This window comes from Rhamphochromis longiceps, linkage group LG12, assembly GCF_057381845.1.
Source record: "Rhamphochromis longiceps isolate RC_006_pf linkage group LG12, R_longiceps_female_GT1.1, whole genome shotgun sequence".
In the NCBI taxonomy this organism is placed as follows: domain Eukaryota; kingdom Metazoa; phylum Chordata; class Actinopteri; order Cichliformes; family Cichlidae; genus Rhamphochromis; species Rhamphochromis longiceps.
In genome coordinates, this window is record NC_140568.1 from 22,387,990 (window position 1) to 22,415,801 (window position 27,812).

The 27,812-nt window shown below is 40.9% G+C and overlaps 3 protein-coding genes and 1 long non-coding RNA gene across 9 annotated transcripts in view; 1 reads left to right on the forward strand and 3 right to left on the reverse strand.

Annotated features, from left to right (window-relative positions):
• LOC146657235 (phosphatidylethanolamine-binding protein 4-like) overlaps positions 1-3,510 on the reverse strand; it is a 52,874-nt gene extending 49,364 nt beyond the window's left edge. Inside the window, exons 1-4 of one of the 2 annotated variants that reach the window (XM_085426931.1) lie at positions 3,414-3,503; positions 2,452-2,505; positions 2,209-2,306; positions 423-549 (exon numbers count right to left, since the gene is read on the reverse strand). In XM_085426931.1, the coding sequence (XP_085283057.1) occupies positions 423-549; positions 2,209-2,306; positions 2,452-2,505; positions 3,414-3,416 (282 nt within the window). In that variant the 5' untranslated portion in view covers positions 3,417-3,503. Of the gene's footprint in view, positions 1-422; positions 550-2,208; positions 2,307-2,451; positions 2,506-3,413 lie in introns of both variants that reach the window. The other variant, XM_085426932.1, reaches the window with a different exon arrangement.
• Positions 3,511-3,584: 74 nt separating this feature from the next.
• Positions 3,585-15,219, reverse strand: rhobtb2a (Rho related BTB domain containing 2a). 3 transcript variants are annotated; one of them, XM_085425193.1, is made up of 11 exons: positions 15,021-15,219; positions 14,757-14,901; positions 11,120-11,321; positions 10,920-11,023; positions 10,643-10,828; positions 9,600-10,540; positions 9,379-9,497; positions 8,617-8,767; positions 8,417-8,505; positions 7,436-7,541; positions 3,585-7,321 (listed from the first exon to the last, which is right to left on the reverse strand). In XM_085425193.1, exons 2-11 carry the CDS (start codon positions 14,774-14,776, stop codon positions 7,116-7,118), a joined length of 2,124 nt encoding a protein of 707 aa, XP_085281319.1. In that variant the 5' UTR covers positions 14,777-14,901; positions 15,021-15,219; the 3' UTR covers positions 3,585-7,115. The 3 variants fall into 3 exon arrangements, with proteins under 3 accessions (XP_085281319.1, XP_085281318.1, XP_085281317.1); XM_085425192.1 differs by having other exon boundaries at positions 15,011-15,219; XM_085425191.1 differs by lacking the exons at positions 14,757-14,901; positions 15,021-15,219 and adding an exon at positions 12,992-13,405.
• A 510-nt stretch (positions 15,220-15,729) lies between these two features.
• ido1 (indoleamine 2,3-dioxygenase 1) lies at positions 15,730-20,782 on the forward strand. 3 transcript variants are annotated; one of them, XM_085425197.1, is made up of 10 exons: positions 15,730-16,348; positions 16,948-17,043; positions 17,144-17,233; positions 17,349-17,467; positions 17,567-17,581; positions 17,677-17,776; positions 17,897-18,014; positions 19,217-19,268; positions 19,370-19,518; positions 19,606-20,782. In XM_085425197.1, exons 1-10 carry the CDS (start codon positions 16,253-16,255, stop codon positions 20,001-20,003), a joined length of 1,233 nt encoding a protein of 410 aa, XP_085281323.1. In that variant the 5' UTR covers positions 15,730-16,252; the 3' UTR covers positions 20,004-20,782. The 3 variants fall into 3 exon arrangements, with proteins under 3 accessions (XP_085281323.1, XP_085281321.1, XP_085281322.1); XM_085425195.1 differs by having other exon boundaries at positions 15,732-16,348; positions 17,114-17,233; XM_085425196.1 differs by lacking the exon at positions 17,567-17,581 and having other exon boundaries at positions 15,732-16,348; positions 17,114-17,233.
• On the reverse strand, positions 17,076-27,370 carry LOC146657238 (uncharacterized). Its single transcript, XR_014914044.1, has 4 exons — positions 27,167-27,370; positions 26,984-27,049; positions 17,664-17,765; positions 17,076-17,202 (listed from the first exon to the last, which is right to left on the reverse strand). It is a non-coding gene; the product is annotated as an uncharacterized LOC146657238 (long non-coding RNA).
• Between the last annotated feature and the right edge of the window lie 442 nt (positions 27,371-27,812).

Here is a 27,812-nt window from a genome sequence, read left to right on the forward strand (position 1 = left end):
GGGATACTCAAAAGTTAAAGTGTTCTGTGATACATATATAAAAAACACTTTATTTTAACTTATGATTTAGAAAGCTGTTATTTAAATTATGCCTCTCAGAAATGTAACGCTAGAGCTGTCCCACTTAGGTACACATGAAACCTTTTTTTATTCATTCCTGCCCCCTAGTGTTGGAAACAAGCATGTGCATATTTCCCCACTTAACGCTGTCTTCACAGAGACAAAATATAATGTTTAACTTTGCCCCCAAACTATAACTGCTAGAATAATTCTGACCATTTTCCCTGCAGAATACTTTAACTAATAAGACAAAATGCTCATATTTAACAACCCTCAGCAGTGGAATAATTATTCTGTGGACACAAATACAGGATTAGAAGGGGGTATTTCATTGCTCTGACATTCCTTAAATGAGGTCTTACCTTCTGCGCAGTAGAGAAGTACACCTGTGGGGCTTTCCAAACTTGGCTGACTTGCTCTCTGAGGCTCTTTGGGATTATGAGGCATTCATAAATGTCCAGCTCTGGGTAGATCACCTCTAGTTCACCACTTTATTGAAGAGACATATTAAAATTAAACTAATTCTATATAGTTTGTATTATGTTGTATTAAGGATGAAGTGAACAGATGCACATCGTAAGATAAACACAGGTAGTTTAACAAAGTGTATATAGCCTGCATACAGCTGTGGTGACATGTTTACCTCCACTCATTGTGGGCATAGATGTCATGGTAATTTGGGGGGTTTAATGATTTTTTTTAAACGGTTCTTTTTCCAGGTAAGAATGATTGCACAGCTTTCATCTTTAATGACTTTAAAAAACAAGAATCGGTGCACAAGTTTGAATTTATTTTGGATTTTCTCAAATCCACAAAGGGTCAAAAGTATATACATGCTACCCCACTAATATTCGTTTCAATGTCACTTTGCAAGATGCACCTGTAGCAGACACTTTGGAATAACTCTGCCTGGATATTTTAACACTTTTCTTAGCAGAATAGGTAGAATTCATTTAAACTGATTGGTGTTCGGGCATAGGCTGGGCTTTTAAGCATAGTTAACCAATTTTCAATCAGGTTGAGGTGATGTCTTTGGGTTAAGGTTAGCCTGCTTTAGCCACTCCATATTCAGTTTGATGTATATTTGGGATGATTGTCCTATTGGAAAACCCAATTGTGTCCAGATTTCAACTGTCTCGCTGTTGGAAGATTTTAGAGGTAATCCACCTTCTTCATTATTTCATCTACTTTGTGCAATGTACCACTGGTAGCCAAACAGCCCCAGAGCATGATGCTACCACCACCATGTCTGACAGCTGGTACATGGGTCTTAGGCTTGAAAGCCTCACTTTCAGTCCACCAAACACGCCTCCTGTCATTCTGGCGAAACAGCTCAATCCTTGTTTGACCATAAACCTTTTCTCTAGCAGTCATTTGGCTTGTTTATGTGACTTTGAAAAAGGGGCCTTTTACTTGTTTGGCACCCCCTCATGTAAAACTTGCTTCAATCAGTTTCCAGTTTATGGCAGGCTTGAGCCTTGGCGGTTCCTGGGTTGTTCAATTACTTCTCATGTGAGAGTGACAGGTTGGGTCTTCTTCCAGTTAAAATTCAATTCAAAGTTAGATTTTATTTATATGGCGCCATATCACAGCAATAGTCGCCTCAAGGCGCCTGTTTCAGACCACGGCAAAGTGGTGACACATCTGAATAACTTGTACTTAAGTACAGTTCTTTGAATTTGGAATATGCAGTTGTTTAGAAATTGCTCCAAAGTAGCCCTTCCCAGCTTGTGCAAATCTACAATTCCCCTTCTCAGAGCTCCTCAGACTTTCCCATTTTTCTGAGTACTGGTCGATCCAATGCTGTCAAACAAATCCTTTTCACAGTGACAGACAAACTACCACTTGTAGTCAACCATGATCACTACCAAGAACTTAATAGGCCTTGGACTTGTCAAGTTAAAAGACACTGCAGCATCTTCAGCACCACTTATGAAAAGACTGTGCATGCATACTTTTGACCCTGTGTGGATTGGAGAAAATCCAAAATAAACTCACACTAGTGCACCTAATTCTTGTCATATTATAACTCTAAGCTGCGCAACTGTTCCACCCTGGAAAAAGAACAGTTCAAAGAAATTTTAAATATATGAACACAACTGTATCATTGCAAACACACTATGATCACAGCTCTCATTGGTGACTTACTGACAGAAAGAAGCATCCTGAGAGCTGAGGGTGTGTTGTTTTGCTTCCGTGTGGAACAGCCCCAAAAGGATGAGCCCAAAAATAGGAGCCAGTATGGCCTGCAGAACAACAGCGATTAGCCAGCCATCTATCATTTAGGAAATATTCTGAGTCAAACAGTGTTATTCTGCAGCAACAGGCTCTCAGAAACATTGAATTACAGAGTGGCAGTCCAGGTCCAGGTCAACAAACGATTGTGCATACCGGCAGATGTAGAAGAGTCTCTATTTGCTCTGCTTGTTCATCAATGCAGTGTGGCTCCACAAAAGCAAAAGAAAATCAATGATGAGCGTCATGTTTGCCAGACATTGATGGAGATAAATGTCTTTGGAAAGCCACAGCTGTAAGTGATTTTGTAGTTTTTAATGTTATGTAGACACATATTGATACATTGATGCTTAAGTGTGAACAGAAACTCCAATCATAAAGAAGTATCTTCATAAAAGACACACAAAAGCACAAATCAATCACCTGCAGTTAGCCTGGACAGTTGAACTTTTTCCCCTTCACTTACTTAAAAGTCAGCTGATTAGCAAAGCTAGTATGCCTCCGCCCTCCCCGGTCCTTTGTGCTTGATCAGGTTTGGTTACAATTAGGTCGCCTACTGCCACACTCAGCCAATCAGAGCTTAATCTAAACTCACCTACACCTGTTCGACTAGATGACACATCAGCAGCATATCACTACGCATGTTTGCACACCAAGAGAAAAATAACGTAGTTTGCATAAAAAGCACAGGCGGAATTGGGTCCTCACGGCTGTAGGCAACGTCATTGTCCAATCACAAATTTTTAATTTATGTCACGTGTGTCCTTAAACCGAGCCGGTCGCGCGCTACACCGCAAGAATTGCTAATGCATTAGATGCTATATTTAACTTTTAATGGCTCCCATCTCCGTTTCACGTCATTGCTTTCCGTTATATTTTGTTTTCTACTGGTAAACTCAAGGCTGTACTAAAAGCGAGTCCCCATGTCTTTTAATGTGTTACTAACACTAGCAAGTTTAGCCTTTACTTATTTTAGCTTGTTTATATTTATGCAGTGTATTACTGAGCGTCGGAGTGTCTGCGCAAGTGCACAGCTAACCTGAAATAAAACTACACACAGGCAATAGGAATCTAAACTAGCATTAAGAATAGTAGCATGCATGTGTCATAAACATTACCATGTCTCAAAAGTTGTCGGCTGGGGCTTGTTTGGCTGCAGGTTCCTCCTTCTGCTTCAGCTGCTGCTGCCGCCTCTGCGCAGGGCTCGGTCCTTCTGACGTGTGATGAGGCTGCACAAATTTCACGTAACACGACCAAATAAACAGACTCCACCATACCGGACTCCACGTGTTGCTCTTTGTTTATTTAGTAAATATTATTTACACGTTTTCAAGAACACATGCTACAGAATTTCATATTTATAGCTCCCAAACAATAAAAACAGCTCTTGAGAACGAAGACAAAGAAAATAAAAACCTGGTGACTAAACAAAGTGTCATCCAGGTTTTGAACACTGAGAAAACATTCAAGTTTTTTTTCTTTTCTTTTCTGTTATTGTTTTGGTTTTTTTTTTATTTTATTTAATATTCAACCATTTCTGATCAAGGCCTCTTAAACTATGCAGTAGTGATTGTGCAGCATATAATATATATTCCTGGTGCTGCTAAAGCTCCCTTTGGTTTGTGCTTCTCTGCAGCTGTGATATTAGCACCCAAACAAATGGAAAAGGGCCCCAGTAGTAACTAATTTATAATTCATGATCTTATTTTTCTTCTTCTTTATTTTAACCTGATGTTGTCTACTTCTTCATCTAATGATGTTGCAGTACCCTTTAATGCAATTTGAAGAGAACCCGGTGCTACAAAGCAGTGCAAGTTTATACTTTCAAAGTCAGACATTTCATTATGCATAGTACAAAACAGTATGTATGTTAACCTATGCAATAGCTTGTATCGATTGCTATGTCGAGTTCGACTTGCAGAAGTCAAATATATATGTATTTACATTTAGAGTTACCATCTAGCTTCCAGTGTCCACACTATCTTAGCATTTTGCTACTATGCAGTCTCAGAAATTGGAGCTCAGTGGAGTACATAAAGAAACTTTAAAATAATGAAACAAAATTTTGAAATCCCTGCATTAATTTCATGGTTAATGTCACAAATTTGATGGTTTCTCATTAGTCTAGTGTGGCCTTAATAGCCAGAGTCTTTAATCTTGTCGTTCAGCTTTAAACAAACAAACAAAATCATAAACCTTTAGCAGTGTTCAAACTGACACACACTCACTGGACTCTTCGAATCACACACTGACTGATTGCTTTATATCCAAATTATGGATTATGTACATTTATAGATACACACACAGCCTAGAGAGCACCATTATAGCTTACGATATAGCAAACAAACTAGTGACCACAGTAACACTACTTTACATTCAATAGCACACACTACAGTACACTGTACATTAAGGCATGAGGTGTTCTTGATGCAAAACAGCAGAAGATTCGCTGAGAAATGCGATGCACTGAGGAATGGAAACCATGTCTTAACGAACGATGAACTTCATCAGTCCTACCATCAAGGCAAGCTATAGCAATATAGACCCTCCTGCTGCTAAAGTACACCAAACTGTATTTTGAGTTATCTAAACACTATCTATTACTCAAATAATTGAGCACTTAAAAACATTCAGAATTAGAATAAAATCAGAGGGTCATCAGCCTTCTGGTGTTTGCTGTCATCTATGCTGCTGATTAAAATACCTAAAAATGAAAGTTCTCAATTTTTTCTTTGCTTAACAACAGATGATTTAATATAAAAGACAGCAATTTAAAGATACCGCTTCGAACACCAGGACCACCACTCTGATATGCGTTACATTTTTAAACGACTGCAAATTAATGTCTTCTATTTTGGCGGGGCTCTGTTCATGCAGTGTAGTTATTACTCAAGGAATTGATACAAGCAATACATTTAGCCTTTTTCACTGAATTAATTCATACCACTTAATTATTTTAAACTCTTTTCTTGGCTCTAATTATGTCTACTTAAAATGCAGTTGAAAAGAATTATCATAATGGATTAAAGCAAGCCTGAAAAGCAAATGCTGGAACTGATTCTTTTACATAGCATTAGCATGTTTTATGAATGTAGATCTTTATAATGCAATGTGTCTACTTTACTATCCTATTTTACTAGTAGTCAACTGTATATTTGAACTGCCTGTAAATTGTATGTATAGTAAGATATATAATGGAGGTAAGCACAATGAGTATTAAACAAGTTTGTAGCTGCACAGTAACTAAATGCAAGTCAGATGAGTCAAGTCTGTATTCAGTGTGTGTGTATTACTCGGTAATACTGTATAATTCTGCTCACTGCCTGCAGTGCACATTTTTAGGTAACAGCACATTAGAGTGATGCAAGTTACTTGCAGTTGATATATTTTTTTTACAATTTACAATACCACCCATCTTCACTGAGCGCCGTGACTGCTGATCGAAATGCTGCAGCCCTTCTGACAGTCAAGTACAACCGTAGATGACAGCTCTGAATGTATACTGTGAGGCGTGCAAAACAAATCAAGAAAAATGATTTGATTGAAACCTTTTCACAACTGTTTTGGAAACATTTTGAACATCTTAGCAATGCAGCCAGTTCCCAGTTCCTTTAAAAGAAATAATAAAGATCTGTTTGAGTGTGTCATGATGCCAAACTGTCCTTAACGCTGTTCAAAAGGATGCCAATACTGGAAGTTCGTGTGTGTGTTTGTCTCTGCAGAGAAGAGTCCAGAAAGTGCTGGGTGTGTAGAAGATGTACTGATGAATTCACATGAAGGGCCGTGAGGAGGCCTCATGCATGCGCAAGTCTTACATATCCAAATGCAACCTCTAATCAACTAAGATCAATCGCTAAAGCCTAAATCATCACCAGAGAGAGAGAGAGATACACATCGCTGTCACAGAGTCCACGTGGTCTCTTCAACTCCAGAAATGCAGCTTTGTGGGAAACTAGCGGAAACCTTCAGTGAAGAACTGATAAAAATCCTCATTGAATGACACGTAGTAAATATTATTGATCTGGTTTGTTTTTGCTGGCATTTTACTGAAAAGACTGATTCTTTCTCTGATTTGGGATCTCTTGTGTCTCCGGACACTGAATCAATTCATGTAAACGACAGCCCTTTTGTGACAAGAGGACACAAATCACAAGTTGATTGTGTCCAGGCTTGCATCGCCTTCAGTGATGCAAGCTGTACACATTCAAAAATAGAACGACTGTACAAAAATATACATGAGTAGAAGTTGCCAGTATTTTATAACTTATGCATCCACGATAATAATAGGCATGATCGGAGTAACTGTTTCCAGGTAGGCCATGCTATTGTTACATCCTGTGTGTTATATCTCTGAGACTTAAATTCTGTGTTGAATTGCTGGTTGTTGCAGCTGATTAGCAGCACTTGGTTATCAGTTCAATGTAACTGATGACACCACGGGTGAAAGGTTCTGTGCCAGCAGAGTCCTGTTTTTTAAACTTAAAACTCAGGTGGCAGAACGCACAACAATCCACGTGAGGTGATATTTGCGCCAGATATACTGTACCGTTTGTCAGTAAGGTTCATATCACTGAGATTTGAGTCTCGCGTATAACAAGCTAAAAATCTAAGAAACAAAACTCATTACTTTGACCGCTAGACTGAGCTGAGCTTGGAAACCTGGAGTGCTGTTTGACTGCAGAGGTAAGCAAACAGTAAATGTAACTGTGTGCCTGAATAATTGGGGCATATCTAGCCAGCAGCGCTTATGTTTGACTGGAGCTTTTACAGCTTGCATCCACACTGACGCGCTGCAGAGTGGGCCTCTCCTTACCACTCCGTCAGATGACTGCAGATGAGCCAGAAGATGGAGAGTTCGAGTTAGGGGAAGAAGGAAGGTTCCAGAAGAGCCACTTGCGTTTACACTGCCTCCTCTGGTACAGGTAGTCCTCCTTGTCGCGCTCTTTGCGTGCCCTTTGGTAGTGGTCGTCTTCTTTCAGGTACCACACCGGCGGCCAGCGATGTTTCTCAAAGTATTCTTGGTTCTCTGAATCACAATAAATATTTTCAAGACAATCTTTTCTTTAGTTACTCTCTGTCTCACACTGGTGTTCGCTACTAATGAGAGGAGAGCATTAAAGATTAATCAGATGTTTGTTACCTGCAGACTTGGCCTTCATATCTCGGGGAAACTTGCGGCAGATGCTGTTGTAGTTGGTACAGATGTGGTGAAGACACCAGCCAGTGAGCTGCTGGGCACCGTGGAACTGTCAGCACACAAAGTCATATATCATCACTCTGTGTGTTTTGTTTTGGAGATAAAAAGCAGTGCTGGGGTTTGCTGACATGAAGTGCACATATTAAAAAAAACAATCTATATTTGGAGTACAGAGGCCATTTGAGTTGACCTTACATTTAGACTATCTTGTTTACACTTCTTTGTCAGAGCCATTAAGTAAATTTGTACTGCACTTAGAAGCTTAGTCATGGTAGCATTACTGTGCTAATTTTAGCATGCTGCAGTTAGCATGGCAACTAACAAAGTACAGCAGAAAGTAACAAATTCTAAGGATTCCAATATATATCAACAGTCTTTCTCCAATATATTTCCCACAAATCTACCCCTTTTCTTTTCCTTGCTAACAAGCGAAAACACAAACACACAGAAAACAAACAAAAAAAATCTAACAGCCATTAGCCAGTTTGATTTGTTTGCTATATTCTGGTCTGGCAAAGCAGGCGGCAGTGTAGTAATTTAAAAAAACAACATGAAAATTCATTTTAATGTTTGTGTTTCAGTGGTGAATTGCACCAAATAAATTAAAAATGAGCAAAATGAGCTTGCCGGGTAAATGGAAAATATACCCATTTGAAACTTAATGACAGGATGATGTACAGTGCTGAGCATGATTCCTGTCTCCCAGTTGCTCACTACACCAAAAATCCTTCAGCTAGGTAAGGGCAGTTTAATTTAATGTGTCTTTTGCCCCACCTACTGCCTGTGAAAACTATTTTAGCCTCAAGAGAAGTCCCCTCTGAGAAATGCCCTCATTAATAATAAAAATAAAATCTATTTTGTCACAGCGTTGTGTAAGTGCGTTAAGAACAATCCCTGCTCGGAATGATTGGCAGGTCACACTACCTGGGCCATATCCAAGTACACCAGCACATCTCCATCGATGTCAGCCCCCATCATCGCCGCCTCCGTCAGCACTGTTACTGTGTAGAGTTCTGAAAGAAACATAAAAGTTGCTCTCTGTAGGCAACAGCTTGGAAGGGCACACTGCGGCTGCATGTCATACAATCCTGTACTTTACAGGAAAATGATACCAAATGTAATACCTGTAAGTGCAACCAGGTGGGGGAGGCAAAGTCGATTGGCAAGAACAATGAGCTCCATTGCATCCAGATCCGAGCGAGAACAAAAGCGGCCCGTGTACAGATATTCTAGCACAGCCCTCATACAGCTGCGAGTTGTGTTGGGGAACAGCACCTTAGGAGCAGAAAACATACAAAATATAACATGATTCAGGTCCTGAAGGATTCAGCAGGTGTGCACAGAGAGAGGAAGAGCGAGAAGGAATCTCCTGTACAACATTTTACACGATCAGACTACAAAAAATATTTACTTTTTGTGCAGCAAGAGAGGGACACATCGTGAGTTTCATAGGTGATCTAAATATAGCTTTACAGAGCTATCTGATACACTATGGATCATTTGAAAAGACACAATCTCAATTCCAAACGATCTAAAAACCTTTTCTCCTATCAGGCGTTTTATGAATCTGTAGTACTTTTAATTCATAGTAGAATCAGGCACAATTAGCAGGCCTCAGAGAACTGCAGTACACTTGGATCACAAAGCCAGTGTAATTGTATTAGAGCAGATTTGCAGTCCTCTAATTATACTTTTTACACACTTCACGTAGTCCATTGGTGTGCTACACGAGCCACTTTGTGTATTTGAGATGTGCTACACAAGTGTGCTTTCTTTAATTATAAGCTAATTAAATGCACTTTTATTTGACTGGTAATGAGTATGTAACTATAAATGCTGAACTACGTGTTTCATACAGGGCTGATTTTAGCCTGTCCTCGACTCACCTCTTTGGTGCAGCTCTCAACAAAAGGCCCGCCAAACATAGCTGCCATCCAGTCACAACTAGAGATGAGTAAAGGCTTGTGGGCCATGATCGTCCCATCATCTAGCTTGAAAACTACATCTGCAACGCAGAAGTGAGAGCTAGTAAAACCTCACTTACACCGGCATCCACTCTACTTCAAGCTGGGCAGACAAACAAATACATGTAATGATTTGCTCTCACCAGAAAAAGTGCCTTTGGCCAAGCACTCTTTGACTCTGTTTGTCCGCCGCACATGGAAGGCTTTGGTGATTTCTTGGTTCATGAAGGCTTCATTGTTGAGTATGTTTGCCACCATCATCCGCAGGTCAAAGACCTCCAGCAGCTCAGCGATGTGAGCAATGTGCATTAGCTCTTTTTCATTCTCGTCTAGCTGGCCAGTGTACAAGTAGCGAAGAACTGCTCGAAAAGGACCGAGCTGCATGGACTGGTCCATGTGGACTACAGTCATAGGCCTGGGGCTGTATGTTATGGGGTCGTCCACAAGCTCTTCCTGGATGCTGACAAAGGCTCGGCTCCACGAGGAGAGCAGTCTGCCCCGCCGGGCGACCTCGGAGTCTTTCAAGGTCCCATCACTAGTGCAGGCCCTCAGGTTGGCCTTGTCTCCATCATCGCTGCTCTCACAAACATCAAAGCTTGCGGCACGCATCAGCAGCTCTCGCCCAGAGATCGGACCCCGAGGGGGCTTTTCGGTCTCCTCATTTTGCATGTCCATAATAAAGAGGTCGTAGAACTTTGAAGAGGATGTCGCCAGGTATATCTTGTGTGCGAAAATCTTTTGTCGCTCCTGCAGGACCAGGATGACATCGGCACAGTGTGGGTCCTCGAGAAGACCGGCTGGATGCTCCTCTGTGGTGGTAGGGGGAGGTGGCACAGTGATTATAGGTGGGGGAGGTTTTGGTGGCAAGAAGGGTGCCTGAAGGAGAGGTCGCTGGACATTTCTGAGGTGAGATTTCCAAAACTGCAGGTGGCGGCGTGAAATGAGCGCAGCTCGGATGGCGTTATCAAAGACGTCCTTGACTCCAAACTGAGCAACAACACTGGTTTCATAGTATGGTACTCCCAGCTCTTTGGCCACCTCCCGGCCTCTTTCTGGGGGAAGAATCTCACTGGATTTTATTGGTCTGAAAAATAACATATCAGAAGTTAATCGGAAGTAAATCAACCTTTCGGCCATGAAACTTGAAGGTTCTTGCATATAGAGAGATAAATGCAAAACTGAGTACCTAGCTAAAGGCCTCCGTGCCCTGTTCACTGCCTCCAGGTCAGCATAGCGCAGGTCCAGCTGACAGCCTACCAAGATGACAGGAGCACGGGGACAGAAGTGTTTGATCTCAGGGTACCACATAGTCTTTACATGGTACAGAGAGTTGGGATTGGCGATTGAGAAGCACAAGACCACAACATCAGACCTGAAGGGAAGCCAGAGGGCAAACTTGCTTATTTCAGGCAAGATGAAAGCAACTGATGGTAAAAAGACCATAGAATTTCACATTTTCCCACCTGCCATATGCAAAACGCCGGTCCTTATGATGGTCTCCAAAAGTATCCCAAAGGCGGAGTGACACACTGACATCATCCACAACATCTCTTGAGCGCTCCAAAACCTGATAGATGCCAAAAAAATATTTGTATTTCTACAACCACCAGCTTCTCTATATCAAGGGACAAAAAACCCAAACTATTTGAGCTTTCTTACTCACCTCCTGGCATACTCTGTATTGGTCAATTGCCCAGACCGTGGGTACATGTGTGGCGAGTAACTGGTACTGAGTCAGGGTGGCATTGCAGGCCCGGGCGCAGATGAGGCGGGTCTTCCCAACTGCATTGTCTCCTACCACCACACACTTGATAGTTTCAACGTTTGGTCTCTCATAGTCCATATCAGAATCCGTCAGCTGGGGCCTGTCAGAATATAAAGGTGTGCAGAAAGTCGTGTATTAGCACTTTCAGTCCTATACTACCCTGCCATGAACGCTACAGGGACAGACACTGACAAGGCTTCATCTGCACTGCTAATTCTGCCTGCAGAGCTATCAGGGGATGGTCTCGTGACTTCCTTGTGTCTATTCACAGGTTCCCTTTTATTGTTCCTGATGTAGAAAAGAATGAAAGTACTGAGCAAACAACAACGGGAAATATACAGCAAATCAGAGCTAGGCGATAGGTTGGTTTTATTCAACCTTAATTAAAAGGTAGAGAAAAGGCACTCTTAGTTTCAAAAGAGTTAAATAAGTTTAAATGTTACTGCTCCTCTTTTAATAAAGGCTGCTGCAATGCTACATGTGTGACACATCCCTGCAATTCTTCCAACCATCAGCAAACCTAAAATTCCCTTTCTTTTTTCCCCATGTCATTACATCTCAAGCATAGCACCCCAACCTTATACCTCAGAGCTTATAACTTAAGTCATCACAGCCCTCATGCATGCGGCATGTACCTAAATGAAACAATAGGAATAGGTAAACAGACTATTTCTGTGTCTTGAAAATGGTTGCTGACGATTTAGGTCGCTGTTCCAGTTTCCAAGGGAACTGTGGTTGGTGTCAGTGTGTTAGACCCTATATCAGACAAGCCTCTGTGATTTATGCTCTTTTTTGATTTGATGTATAGAGACAACACCACTGTTACGTGTCGTAACGTGATTTTGAACCATCTGAAACCCAAGTCACGCCATGTTTAATTTACACATCCAGAGCTTACACGAATAAACAAGAAATCTCCATCCGAGCCCCCCCCCCCCTCTTGAAAGCGTAAGCGGACTGGAATATAGCCTCCATTCATATTTATATTCTCAGATAGTGCTGCCTTCTTATGAATGAAGCCAGCTACCCCTACCTGGAAGTCAAGTGCCCACTATCAGGAAAAAACAAAAAAGCAGCTCCCTTTCTAAAGCATAACTTCTGCTGTTCTTATACTAAAAGGACTTTCTATCCAAAACACTTTTGCAGCATCATTTGCTTACTTTGGTTCACACAGTGCTCTAAATATTACTATCAAGGGTTACTATGATTTCTTTGCCTCATGGTCACTTTGTAGCCATTCATAAAAAAATCGGGCTCTTCATTCACTGCATAGTCCGCATCACCATAGGCTTCTCTCACCTTTCAAAACAACTCGCAGTCTGACCTTAGGCTGGGCCTGTCTGATACTATAGAGATACCCCGCCCCTACAATTGCTCATTCAAATGCCCTTTCCTGTTACAGACTACAATGCGCAACTCACGAATTAATTAATGATTTTTTAAAATGTGGTGAGATATACTATATAACGCACAGTGCCTTAAGTCGATCATCTTAAAAACACATTTTTTAAGGAGCCTCGGTTATCTGCCATAACAAGGATGATAAAAACGTGCATACCCTACCAGAAGGACCGAACAGTGCCTCCCTCCACCACCGAGACACTAGTCATGAGGCTCTGCTGCATTACACGTTATGTAACGCCCCGTCACTGACTCTTGAGCCTGTTTATCCGGCTCCGAGTTCATCGCAAAAACCAGCCTCCCCCCATAAAATAAGCGAATTAAAACCACTCTGACGCTGTGGTCATAACGGTTGCCGACCATCCTTACCGCAACATAAGGAAGTGCTGCATCGGGTTGGTCGATGAACGAGATAAAAAGCAGGGCTCCATCGGATGCGTCTTGCACCTGACGGCAGCTCGTATTTAACTTCATCTTCAAGGCGAGGTGAACGAGGCTTGGAAATAGCCGATGTTTCAGGAAAGGTGCTCTGGATCGGTGTGACGAACCCGATGGCACTGGCAGAAACGCGGACGCTGAGGTGAAGTCTAACGGTGCGATGCAGAGCTGCAGCCCTGGCCGTCATAGACCCACCTCCACTTACTGGATGGCCTCCGTAGCTAATAATAGGCAGGCGCACAGACGGGAAAAAAAAGAAAAAAGAAAACCCCCAAACCTATTTATTACAAAACACTGATCCGCTCATACTTTATACTTTATTTAGCCCAGGTTATGATTAATTCATGCAACCCGCGAGACCTCGGACACGTTAAGCATGAATGATCAGCTCCCTTCTAATCATAGTGGTGTAAGAAGGGGTGTGTCAGGTGGATTTACAGCGGAGAAAGACCAGGGATTAACTTTTGAATGCATGTATACACTAAAACACACACACACTCACACACCCTACACGTGCAGCAACTTGCAGGCATGTCGGATACACGACAAAAACGGAATAAATTCCTGTTTGTTTAAGACATAAGAGACTTCACTGTAATTGTGACACTACCACACCATGAAAACGAAGTTAGATTGTACTCAATACAATTAGTAAGTAAATAAATAAATTAATAAAAAAAAACCCCACAACAATAAGAAAAAAATAATAACAATCTAACTAAAAAACGCTTAAACACTAATAGAAATTAAGAAATAATACAAATATATTAAAGGAAATACACAGACTTTAGCAGACTTTTGAGACTCTGTCCCTTTTTTACAAGTTGTTATGAAGTGCACATTTTATATTTTGATATGACTCACATTATCACTACAAATACGTTAACTGTTAACATTTGCCTCGTCATTACAGTGTCACGCAATGTTCCCTCTAAGCTGCGCGCGTGCGCAATTGCGCAATGCTGGCACGGTCTCTGCGCACAAAAAATCTGCGTTGCGCACAAAAAAATCTAACCTGATTTGAAATTAAAATTGAAACTTTAACAATTCTGTTTTGCAGTGTTAGTCAGTAAGTGACTGGCTGCGCCAGTGGGCTAAAGCAGTTAATTAAAAGTAGTCTAACATAAATGTAAATGTTGTAATTAATAATTAGCCAATTAATTAATAAACCATGTAACTTGGATGGATTCGATGCTGGCGTGACCACAGTGGACATGTCTACTGATGTTGCTCACAGTGGTCCAAGGGACCGCTCAGGGAGTTTGTGTGTTCGCTCAGACACATGAAAAATTAGAGGGAACATTGGTCGCAAGCACGTACTTTGACTTTTAAATTCCCAAATTTGAATTATTTTTCTTTCATATTACCAAAATGATTCTGTTTGGAGCTTCTTACTTAGCAATAAAGACCCAAGAGACCTACGAGAGTCGTAGGTCTGTAAGTCACCGCCGTTCATCAGTTTGTGTTAAAGCTTTTATTTTCAGCATTAAAACAACTGTGTTCAGTGAATCAGATTCTCCTGGATTTACTTGACATTTATCATAATCACCATACATCATCCTTCAGTGTCAGCAGCTAGCTAATGTCAGCTATTTAACTGCAAAAACATATCAATGGATCTAATTGGCAGGAAGTTTAGCTATGGTTTAACTTCAGTGATTTAACACACACGCACAAAAGAAAAAAAATAACTCACTCATGGGTACTGACAGCCATGGTTTCCAAAGTTAAGGCCTACTAAAAGTGAGTTTGCACTGTCAGTGAAGTAGCACTTCCTTAAAGTCCAGCTCCCTGGCAGACCGCTGTTGTCCTCAGCCTCAGTGTTCCAGTTATTTTGTCATCTGTGTTAGAAAGCACAACAATGCAGTCTGGTGTTTGTTATCTATGTTTCAGAAGCAAGAGGATCAAATTACAGCTGACCTTTACACCGACTTGCAAATGTTACAATACCGAAGCTTACGTGGAGTTGCTCAAAAAGAAATCAGACCGCTGAGCTGATTTTAACAAAGAAACTTCTCCAACAGATTCATGTCCTAGTGCGGGTTCATTTCATTCAGTATTTCCAAAACACGTGACAAATCGCAAAGTGAAATGCCGGTTTGTTGGCGCTCTGGAGCACTGAGTATTACTGGCCTGATTCATTTACTGTTTACGCACATACACTGTGCGGTGCATGGTTTGGTTTAAGGAAACTGCAGTGTTCAGTCTCCTCCAGCAGGTGAGGCTGACAGTCTAAATTTGACTTAATCCTCTTTTATATAGAGGGTAGAGAAAGTCCCTTCAAAATAAAAGCCACGCGGCATAAAATGTTATAGGCAAGGCAAGTTTATTTATATAGCACAATTCAACAAGGTGATTCAAAGTGCTTTACAGAGACATTAAAAAACAAAAATAATAAAAAGCATGATTTAAAATTGATTAAAAAAAACAGTAAATAAAATCAGTAGTTAAAATATAGGTTTTGAAATTTAAGCTTAAAAGTGTGGATTTGGTGCTTTATTCAAATGCAGCTGAGAATAGGTGAGTCTTCAACCTGGATTTAAATAAACTGAGTGTTTCAGCTGATCTGAGGCTTTCTGGGAGTTTGTTCCAGATATATGGAGCACTTTTGTTTAAGTAGCAGTCTTTTATAGCTCTCAGTCAAAACATAAAGAGCGTGTTATCTTCAGGATATGAATACAAATTGAAAAAGACACGCCTACGCACGTTATTAACTCATTATTAGCGTATTTATTTATTGTTTCAGATGAATCTGCTGTCAAAGAGTTCTTAAACAAAAGGCTGATAAACAAATGATTGTGCTTTTGTAAAAGTAACATATCTGTTCCTTATTTGTTATCAGTTACGTTCCTGATAACCCGTAGGAAATGTGGGAAAACAACAAGGCGTTTTTGTTTTTTTTTTACAACATGCAAAGCATCCCAACTGGCTTTAGTTTCTTCTTTGCATAACTTTAACAGTTTGGACGGTTATAGATCAACCAAGCGTGACACCGATTATTTGTTTCATACTATATGATTCACAAAGTGAAGTATTGATTTTCTACAGTTGGAATTGTGCAACAGCAGAACTCAGGTATAAAGGTTGTGTAAGCAATATCTTTGTGCTCAAGTCCAGCCAGACTGGGGTGTCCGGGATCATTCAGCTTGTCAGAGGATCATTGCAGTTTTTGGTGCTTGCTTTGTTTTCTCTATGGCTTCTGCTGAAACAGACCAGACCGAAGCTCTCTTCTCTCTGAAGTCCTACCATGTCTCAGAAGAACTCGGCTTCATCCTTCCAGATCCTTTGGTACGTTGAAAAGCTCTTTTGAAGTTCTGTGTGTGTTATTTTAGCTTTGCTTGTTTCAAGTTTGTGATGTAACATTATTACATTTTATTCACATTGTATTACTTAAAAACCAAACCTTTAATAAGAATTTGCCAATTACATTAATCCTTATAGCGCCAAAAAAGCTGTTATAAAAATATTAACTTTAGTATTGATTGAGACCAACAAAGATGAAGGAAGTGAGCATTATTCCTAGAAGACGTTTACAAAATCACATTTTTGCATATAGAAGAGAGCAAAAATGGAGAGAACAATAATGTTCATAACTTCTGTAGTCAGAAATAAAACATGAAGCACAGTGATGGATGGGAGAACTGGTTCCTAAAAAAGAAGCTTAGTAAGTTAAGGTCCTGCTTGGACACAAGCACACAACACACATGATGGTCACAAGTTGTGAACATTTCATTTTGAGCCCCTTGAGCCATTTGGATTTTAGTGAATTTGGTGCTTTGCCATTTGAGGACAACATGAACTTGGATTTGTTTGCATTTTACACCAACTACAGTTGTGTTAAATGGTACTGACCAACATTAACATTTTCTCATGATGTGCATTTAAAGGAAGAGCTTCCACCTTATTACCAGCCATGGATGGATATCGCCCTGAGAATCCCAGAGCTTGCGCAGTCCCACGAGTTGCGCTCCCGTATTAACAAGGTATTTATAATGACAAGCACCATTCACGATGACTGTGAAGCAGTTGCTCAGTACAGTTGTCTATGACCAGATGCCACTGCTGAGCAGCAACTTTCTGCAGAAACACAAAGAGTTACGACTGGCCCACCTGGCTCTCAGCATGATGACCATGGGCTACGTCTGGGAGGAGGGAGAGAAAGATACAGTTGAGGTAACTAACTGTCTGTTAGTTTTTCTTTTTCTTTTGCCTCCTGTTTTCTGAATGCTACATGTTACCTTAAGTGATTCAGTTATTATGACTGATTTCTCTTTCATATTCTTTTAAGATACTGCCACGCAGTCTGGCTGTTCCATACTGGGAGGTGTCACAACGCTTAGGGCTTCCCCCAATTATCACACATGCAGATGCAGTATTGGCTAACTGGAAGAGGAAAGATCCTGACGGGTAAGGCCGCTAATCTCCTGCCAGCAGTTTGAGTAAACCCAGCAAATGTGTATAAATATGTCCTGTTTTTCATGTCCATCTGTATATCTGCTGTGCCAGGCCTTTCAACATGGAGTGAGTAAAATTCTGTTTCTGCACACAGTATAATACAATATGTGCTATCATACTATAATATGCACAAAGTTTCATGGCTTACATTTGTCAAACAGGAACCTGGAGTTGTTGGTCAGCCTCCCGGGTGGAGAAAGTGCCCGAGGTTTCTTCTTGGTCACTCTGCTGGTGGAGCTAGCTGGAGTTCCTGCGGTGAAGGTGAAGATACATTAAAAACAGGAAACATCCTAAAATGTGCGCTTGATAATTGTTGTTAACTGACAAATATAAGGGCACCCTTAAAGCGAGGACATTTCTAACCGAACCACTGCTTTGTAGAATATTCCCACGGTGATCAATGGTGTGAGGTGTGGCGACACCGAGGCTGTGGCCAGAGGCTTGGAGATCATCAGCCGGTCTATTGAGGACATGACTGACGCACTCAAACTGATGCAAGGTACTTATTCAGATGTAAAACCTAAATGTGTTACAGCCTTTTTCCAAAAATGTTTGCACGTTATGTTATGTGAAGGCTGATGTGCAGGCAGGAGTGGTGGTAAGGAGGACCCAATGTGCAGACACTTGGAGGCAAACGTTAATTCAAAAAACTCAGCTTTATTGCTGGATGGTAGAAAACAGAAACCTAACTGAACTAAGAACATAAACTAAGCACCAAACCAGTTGACAGGCAAACCACACAGCATGGTAGACAGTAGATCACAACACAGAGGAAAACACAGGGCTTAAATACACAGAGGGAGCAATCAGTGAATGAGAGACAGGAGAGAAACACAGCTGGGACAAATCAGGGCTAACGAGACAAGGGAAGCTAAACCAGATACATTAATATGAGACACGGACTTTCAAAGTAAAACAGGAAACATAACACAGAGACACGGACTTGACAAGGGGATACAGCTGACAGGGGAGACAGCGCAACTATAGAACACAGAAACATAAACCATAAGACAGAGAACTCTAACAAAGACACCAAAAGACTAGAAATGATAAATAATGGCAAAATCAAAGTTCAATAATAATGAAAACTCAAAACTCTGGGTCAACGACCCAGGTCTCCCAAAACATTATGCTGTAGACAGGGTTAGGGTTAGTTCAGGACATGGACTTGTTTAACTTTGGTCTTGCTTTTCTAATATGTATGGAATATGATGCGGTATGATTGCTGAAATGATGTTCTCTATCTTGTTTAAACAGTATGTATGTTTTTTTTTGGTTGAGTTGTTAACTGTGTTTCAAAAAGTGTTTTTATCCCTATGCAGTTAAATAATTTAGCATAGTTTGCAATGCAGTGGCAGCCGAGGGTCCAAAGATCACAGCTGTTTGTTGTTTGCTTTCAGCATACAAAGACTTCTCAGAGCTTTAAATGATGTTTAACACGGGTAGAAAACTCCCTTCCCTGAATCTTTTTAAATTTAAATTGGGAGTTATTTGTAAATGACTGAAACGTTTACCTGTGCTGTCTTGAAATGTATGACCCTGCCTCTTGCCCAAAGCCAGCTGGGATAGGTTCATTGATAAAGAAAGAAAAACGTTTTTTAATGATTGCAAATGATTCAATTCTTGCCTTTTTCTTTTCTTTTTTTTCGTGATTATTGTAAAATGAATCCCATTAACAACTGTTTTCTTTTCTTCCCTAAGTGCATGTGGACCCTTCAGTCTTCTATGGCATTATGAGGATCTACCTGTCTGGGTATAGAAATCTATTGCTGTTTTCTCTCGATTCACATAGTTGCAAAGTGAAACATGTTTTTGAGACCTATGTGCGTGCCCGTGTCACATAATCATACTTAGATGGAAAGACAACCCGTGTATGCCAAAGGGGCTGGTTTATGAAGGGGTCCAGACAGCGCCGATGAGGTATTCAGGAGGGAGTGCTGCACAAAGCAGTCTGCTGCACTGTTTTGACGAGCTTCTGGGAGTCAAACATGAACCAAAAAGTGGTAAAAAGGCTGACGAATTGTCAATAACATGATCCCAACTGTGCCAGAGATGAATGTAAAGAATTCACTGCTTTTGTTTTTCCCCAGCTTCCTTTCTAATCTACATGAGGGACTACATGCCACCCCTTCACAAGAAACTGATCAACGACATCTCCTTGCAGCCGTCCCTGAGGAGTTTTGTCCAGCAGCAAGATCGCAAGGACCTCAACAATGTCTTCGATCTCTGTGTTAAAAAGCTGCTGGCTTTGCGCAGCTACCACATCAATGTCGTCAGCCGCTTTATCACAGTACCTGCTGCCCGTGCTCGACAACTGCGTGACCAAAACCACAACTCAGATGGCGAGATGATCAGCAGAGCACCCACAGCACTTGAGGAGAGGGGCACCGGAGGCTCAAGCATAATGTCTTTCCTAAAAACTGTGAGGGATCAAACAAAAGATACGTTGCTGCCCGAGGCGAGCAGAGAAATAAAACATCACAGCTGAACTGTCATCACAGAGGAACCGCGAGTCATGCAAATCAAATAAAACCACCAGAAAAATCAACTCTGATGACTTTCCGCACTATTTCACTTGTCTTTAAAAGGATAGCTTTTGGCAGAATGAAAGCGAGGGGCCTCTTTTGATTGTCTTCCATGTAGCTTTGGCGGGTCTGTAAACAAACCTCAGCCTAATAGACACGAGTGATACCCGTCAATCGATCCAAACCATGATTTAAACCACTACTGTTGCTTTCCATTACACGCAACCACTAATCGCTTCTTTAATCTGAACTGGAATGTGAAAAAAAGAGCATCATTTCAAGATCCAAATATTTTGATGACATTTAAACATTAAACAGTTGAAATCAGTACTAACACTCCTGTAATTTTGGTAAATGAGACTGAGAAACCAAGATCAAGTGTATTTTTCAAATCACAAAGATTTCTTGGTTTCTCCAGCCTGAAGATTATCTTAAATCATCCACCGCTGGTATGGAAGTAAAAACAACTGACTTTCTGCTTTTAAGTAAAATAATCAGGGAAAATAAAGTACTGCAGTACCGTGTGAAACCATGGTAGGGCACTAAAGGGCAGCATTACGATGAGCTACCAGAGTGGGCAGCCTATGAGAGAAGCAAGCCTGATTTGGCCTTGACAAGCAAAACTGACCCCATGATGATAATGTGTTATTCATTAATTGCAGTCTTGTGATGATGTATTGAAATTCACATCCACTCATTAAAGTACCAGGATGGAACCTGACTCTTCCATCTCAGAAAATAATCGTCCTTTGTTGTGTCTTAACTTCGTGGCACTGATTCAAAACAGGGTTGTCATGTCAGAACACAAAGCAGAGCAGAGACGCATCGACTTATCAGAGTGGTTACCTCAGCTATCCTGCCTTCTTCCTCCAGCCCACATCCAGCCCTCACATGCCCCACCATACTTCCTGAACTCACTGTGTGGAAAACCCAGGGCAATGAAGGGATGGATTGTGCCATGAATGGCTCATGCTGTGTAATCTTCTCCTTTCCTGGCTCATCTCCACTGGTATTTCATTACAATAACAGCCTCGCCAGATCAGATAAGAGAGATGGTGTGGCAATTAGACATGACAGTTTCCCCAACCTGAGTGACCTACTTTATCTTGAACTCTTTTCACATGCTGGTGAGCGGGAATGACAATAGAAGAGGCAAATGGAGAGAACACAATTACACACGCGGCCTGTGAAAGGTTTTAGCGTGAGAGATATGTGTCTGTGCATATGGAGACAGCAATTTTAATTTCAGTTTACTCTGACAAATTCAGAGCAAATACCTACAAATTTCAAATTAAGCTGGGTGTCATTTGTGGGTTTTGTACTTAAACCGAGGCACTCAGGCAGCCATAGAGAATGTTTCTATAAGATGACAGGGAGGTCTTAGGTGAGGAGGTGAAAGGTGAACAGAAACTGGAAATGGGTGGTGATAGGCCGAACAGTGTATTCACATCATGGGGATCTGATTAGAGCCATCATTGTCCAGCCAAAGTAAATAATGTCTTTCCTTATTGCCATGTAGGTGGAGGACTCCCTGACAACCCTACAGTAAACACAGGCCATCTCTAAGGATGTCTTCATTGTGTAGTCGGGGCTGGGCCTCTATGGCCGCTATAGTTTCACCTTGCATCACACAGCTGGTTTCAGTATAGGAATGACACATGTGCATGAACACACCTGTACTAACAAGGTTGTGACATGTATTATGTAAATAATAGGGTGAAAGGTGTCAAGTTTTGCCTTAAAGGTTCATATCGGCTGCAAAAGTTTAGTCGTGATTGTTAAATATGTGACATTTCTTCACTGCCGCACGCATCAGGAGTCTCTGTTTTTTGAGAAATCTCCTAAGACATCCATATTCCAGCTATCTGACAGGATAACAGACAAGGGTTGTCCTTTTGGTTAGAGAATCGGATATCTGTGCCTTGGTGGTTAACCACGGGATATCCTGGATTCTGTTATTTCAAAATTGAATTTATGATGCTGCTGCTTACCTCAAGCCAAGCAAAGCCAGGACCTTTTCTCACCCTGTGAGGGAGCAGCCTCGATGGCAGCAGGGAGGGACTGATTGTCTTTGGCGTGCACATGACGGGTGTAGTCTGGAATTATGGGCTACACATACAGCACAGTAGGTGACTTGGTGTTGGGTTTCAACTTTCCACTCATCTTGACTTCATTATCTTTGTCAAACATCTATTTACACACACCCAGAGTTCAGAGACATCTTCATCATTTACTGATGGGAAACACCCTGAATTTGAACTCTTTTCAAAGCTATTTTATGAACTGGGCAAAGAGAGTCTGAGACCCCCAGGGGCACCCGAAGCAAGGTCAACTACATATCATGTTGGTCTGTGTAGAATAATTGAAAATTTGTAACCAATTTTCACGTCTAAATACCATCCTCCTCGGGCTAAGAGGTCTAAGTGAAGAAAATAATTTTAAGTACTTACATGTTTGGTTATTTCTGGTTTTGGTAAACTGCTTATGGAAATTACAAACAGAGTAAAGTGTCACATAAGTAAGATCAATAATGAGAACAGGCCAAATTCTCTCAAGGAAAGGTGACCCAGTGCTACTTTTATTACCTACTTTAACTTGGGACACACTGGGAAAGGCTAATGCCACATGGCTGTCCAACAAGCCATAGCCACAATATAAGACTCTTTTTTTAATTTCATTTTTCATTTGTACTGAGATTGACTGTCTGAAAGCATATTTTCTCCCATATTAGCTTCTATATGCTGGTTCCCACTGAAATTACTCCTCTCATACAAGGTCTTAAATATTCAGGCCTCATCTTATTTTAAAGATTTCCTAGTACCGTATCACCCCAAGAGAGCACTTTGCTCTCATACTGCTGCCTTACTTGTGGTTCCTAGAGTATTAAAAAGTAGAATGGGAGGCTTTCAGGCTACTCTTCTGTGAAACCAGCTCCCAGTTTGGATTTGGGAGACAGACACTGTCTCTACTTTTAAGACTAAGTTTAAAACTTTCCTTTTTTGATAGAACTTATAGTTAGACTAGATTGGCTGACACTGAATGCTGAGTGTTTTGTCTTCACTTTGCATTTAATCATTACTTATTATTAATATTTAATCTTTCTTCCACAGTTTATGCTTTTTGTCCCGTTTTCCTCCCTTCACACCCCAACCAGTCACGGCAGGTGTTAATAGGGAATTTTTCCTTTCTGCTGGCCCCAAGTGCTTGCTTGCCTCCTTGTTTGACAGTTGGGGTTACTCTGTTTTATTCTAGGGTATCTACCTTACAAAATAAAGCACCTTAAGACAACTGCTGTTGTTGTTTGGCACTATTTAAGTAAAGTTGAATTGAAAAACTGAATTGAAATTAAAGTCTGATGAAATATATGTGTCAATTATGAAAATAAATGACAGAATAAATAGGGTGTCTTCCATTTCTCAGCATAACATAGATTGAACCTTTAGATGGACTAGGAACACTGTACAAAAATCGCATATGAAAAAAGTGTTATAAGCACAGATTATGAGCTACAGAAGATGACTGACAAGACTTGCTTCTAGAAGGTTTTTTTTGTCCACACGTAGCTTTTTTGTGTGTGCTGGAATCACACAAGGCTTTAAGCACCTCTCTCAAATGCTTATTGTTGCTAGGTTACAGAAACTGTCTTCGTTAAAGTTTTCTCCTTCACCATTGTTGACAGTGTGGACATCTTAAAGGCAGTCCCAACCTGATTTTGATTGGTGAAAGAAGGTACAGTCACAAGCACTCTGCAATGCAATCATTTTTGCACAAAGGACTCGCTGTTAGTAATCAACTTCATAGGAGTTGTATAGAAAGTAAATGCTGACAGCTGTAAATCTGTACATACAGATCTTAATAGTAATATACTTTCAGCAGGGTTTCCAGCAAGCTATTGTTAAATTTAGTCGCATTAGACTCATGTTGCAATGTTACAACTGTCCTTATCATCGGTTTCTCTGTCACACATAACACGGCGCACATTAAAGCATTACAAAACTTCATGAAAACATCAACTGCCAATCTGTTGTGTGTTTCCAATGCTAAATCATCATCCCAAAAATACATGCAAAGTTACTAATTAGTCACCGTTTGGTTAAAAGTTATAGGTTTAGAATGTGTTTAACATTACCAATGTAACTAACCTCCAGCATGCAACGCTATTCACATTATATTGAACAATTAATGGGAAACAGCAATTAGTGTTCCTAATGGGGAAAGGTTTTCTGTCAGACTTTCAGTTTTCTTAAGCTAATGCACAAGGAGCGATTTGCTTGTTGCACATTGCTTTGAAGCTAGTTGGTTACTAAGCCAACGTTCAAGGCTGTGGTTGCCTAGGTAACAAAAGCCTGGTTGTCCCCCAACCCAGTCAGTTCATTTAATGCTCTGCTCTAATCAGCCCTCCAAGCATGGATGCACTTGGTCACGTAACAGACACGCTCTGCTGCTCTGTTAGCTAAGTTAACTATTTACAGAAGTAACAATGCCGTGCAGGTGGAAGTTACTTCATTCAAATATCTCTCCCCCACAGTTCTATGGTCTCTGGTTGAGACGGTGCTGTAAATTGCTTCTTGTATAGTGCAGCTTTGTAACAGTTTGTTACAGTGTACAGCAGAGGTCAACAAGGGCCCAACAAGAAATCTTTATCCCAAGGCCTCCAAGGTGGTTAATCCAACCATGGCTCTGAGTACCCTAATAACAGGCTGTCATCACCGCCAGTTTGAAATGTACTTTTGTTTATCCCTGTGTCCTCTTTCTAAAGAAAGTTAGGCAACACTTTTAGTTTGAGGGTGGGAATCAGGAATCCTAATTTGCAGTCTAGTTGGATAGCATTTGGGTGGTCTGAGTAAACATGTGAAAAAAGATGATGCAGTTTACCCCAGGGGTACGGGGTTCTTCAAATACCGTGGTCCTAACAGCTCTCTGACTGGTGAATCATCTTTCCTACAGTACCTGTGAAGGTTTTTCGTAAACCAAACGCAGCTCACAGTCACTCTGTTGTGGGTTTCCAATGCACTTTCATGCTTACCAGTCACAGTTAAATAAAACATCAAACTCATGTTTCACCTCGCCTGTCTTTCACATAATTTGTAAAACTACTTGTGCGGTCTGTAAGAGCAGGTTAAAGGCTTTTGATGTAGTCACTGAACAACAACTTTATCTCTTCCTCCCCACAGACTAGACTAGAGCAGCATGCCCACATGAAAAAAGATTTTAAAAAAGAGAGAGGAGCTGTCGTGTTCACAGTCATCTTGAAAGGCTGCTTTTCAGGTGTAAAATTACAGTTGTTGCCCAATTTGATGATCCAATCCAGATGACATCATTGACTTAAAAGGAAAGCACTCATCACATTTGCAACCTGAACTCTTCCACTGAAAAACCTGTAAATTTTCTCCACAAGTGATGGATACACTGCTTCCTGCAGTATTTTCTTGGAAGGAGGACTGTCTCACCTTTATGCTCCATCCTGCCAGGCGTGGGAGTTGGGAAGTGTAATCTGGACAAGAATGTAGCTATACAGAATGTAGATTGCAGTTAAGTGTTAGATCATCTGTTTTATGCCTGAATTATGCTTCATTGGGAAATCCACATCCGTAAGTTGTAAGTTAATCCATAACTTACAACTCCTTTTAACCCTTTGCCGTAACCTTCTACGTAACTTGACATTCCCTTCTAGAGAAATAAAACTGCATGTCGGGTTGATGTAGCCTACAGCAACCGAATGGCGTGGAAGGTTGCGGTGTAGAGTTAAGAGGAGTTTCTGGTTACGTTTTACGTTTGGACGTAGATTTCCCGTAGACGTTTACATGCTTACTGTGATTTGCAGATGTCATGTGAACATATCAGTTTTAACTTAGCATGTTAGCATGCTAACATTGATTGCAGTTAAGTGTTAGATCATCTGTTTTATGCCTGAATTATGCTTCATTGGGAAATCCACATCCGTAAGTTGTAAGTTAATCCATAACTTACAACTCCTTTTAACCCTTTGCCGTAACCTTCTACGTAACTTGACATTCCCTTCTAGAGAAATAAAACTGCATGTCGGGTTGATGTAGCCTACAGCAACCGAATGGCGTGGAAGGTTGCGGTGTAGAGTTAAGAGGAGTTTCTGGTTACGTTTTACGTTTGGACGTAGATTTCCCGTAGACGTTTACATGCTTACTGTGATTTGCAGATGTCATGTGAACATATCAGTTTTAACTTAGCATGTTAGCATGCTAACATTTAGCCTATACCGCTAAACATAAAATACAGCTGAATCACATGAGAAAGCATTTTATTTGCAAATAAAGTTACAAATAAATAACAAATAAATAATGTGTCAGAAACCAAAGTAATGGATGAACTTAAATTTTAACTAAATGATCGATGAATCTCTGACAACATTCCCACCGGAGTGGTTTCTCTTGGCAAATGCTGGAGCTAGAGGTAAATTGAGAGGATTACTAAAGACATTCAAATAATTTGTCAGGGGATCATAAATGTCAAAAGAAAATTTCATGGCAATCCATCTTGTTTTGCAGGGTTTAAATACTGAACTACGACACACTCCCATTGTAGTGACCTTCAGCACAGCTAGCTTATTGACCTATCTCTCATTTCATCCATGTTTGTGTGAAAGATGGCCTCCTTTAAATAAATGCACCGATGCAGCAACAAGAAAAACAAAGCTATTTCAGAGAAATATGCTCTGACAAGGTCAGTAAACTGAAATAAAAAATTCTAGGACAACGGGTACCCGAGCGATGCATTCATTCCTCTTTGCTTTGTAGTGGCTGAACATTGAATTCATGGCCATTGGATATTTTCAAAAAAAGTGAGGACATGTCAGGCACACTGGGACTTTAGGAAAGTGATGAACAAAGAAGTTAAAGAGAAGTTAAAGTCAGAATCACATTAAGCTGTGAATAATTTTCAATAATATAATTATATAAAGCCCTACCATAAACTGGTGACATGCCCAAGTCCTCCTCCCCCCGAACCCCATGACCGTGAACTGGATAAGCAGCTGGATGGATGAAGAAAAATAGTTGGATAGGTGGATGATTTCATCATCCAATTAAATTGCAGTCTGCATGAAAATTGCCAGTTAAAATTACAGCATTTATAATTTGCGTTTTCTTACTTTTGTTCTAGCAATTGATTGCTGGATAACTCCCGGTGACCAAAATTTCCCCTACAATTCGATTAGACTTGCTGAATGGTTTCCCGAGAGACCTAAACCGCACGTGTTAAATCTGATTTCAATAGCTGCTGGAAGAATACATGACATTCAGATGGTTTTCCTCACCGGATTAGCAGAGGCCCACACGCGTCACAGCCTTTTGTCTTAAAGGTTAACACAACTGTGTGACAGGGAACAGCCACAACCACTCGTCATTGCTGAGTCACTGCTGCATGGTCCTACCAGGTGCAAATAAGACAGCCCTTTGATCCCCCACACACACTCCTACACGTGAGTGCACACACACATGCAAATGCACTTTAATGAGCAGGCACATGCCATCCCTAAGTGAGGACAGATGCATGCTTGTGCAGTCCTGCACTCCGTCATGACCTGCTGACAGAAACAACGTGCGTGTGTGTGTTTTTACTCCTGCTTTCCCTGCTTGGCTTTCCTCTCATGCCACACTATTGTCCTCTCTCTCTCGCTCTGCTGATTGACTTCCTCTTCCTCTGAGTTGTCGCTAATGTCACCTTCCCTGCTGGCGCCCACACACTCTTTTTATCAACGGCTTCTCATCCGGGTTATGAAAATACAGGAAGTTTCC

Excerpts from the sequence above, each read along its gene's own strand:
- rhobtb2a (XM_085425191.1), bottom strand. The coding sequence starts at position 13,053 with ATGGAGCCCTGCTTTTTATCTCGTTCATCGACCAACCCGATGCAGCAC. Across the intron at positions 10,829-10,919 it reads CGGCGTTTTGCATATGGCAG|GTCTGATGTTGTGGTCTTGT; the intron begins GTGGGAAAATGT and ends GCTTCCCTTCAG. Across the intron at positions 8,506-8,616 it reads CCACCTGGTTGCACTTACAG|AACTCTACACAGTAACAGTG; the intron begins GTATTACATTTG and ends TGTTTCTTTCAG.
- ido1 (XM_085425195.1), top strand. The coding sequence starts at position 16,253 with ATGGCTTCTGCTGAAACAGACCAGACCGAAGCTCTCTTCTCTCTGAAG. Across the intron at positions 17,234-17,348 it reads GAGAGAAAGATACAGTTGAG|ATACTGCCACGCAGTCTGGC; the intron begins GTAACTAACTGT and ends TATTCTTTTAAG. Across the intron at positions 18,015-19,216 it reads CGCACTCAAACTGATGCAAG|TGCATGTGGACCCTTCAGTC; the intron begins GTACTTATTCAG and ends TTCTTCCCTAAG.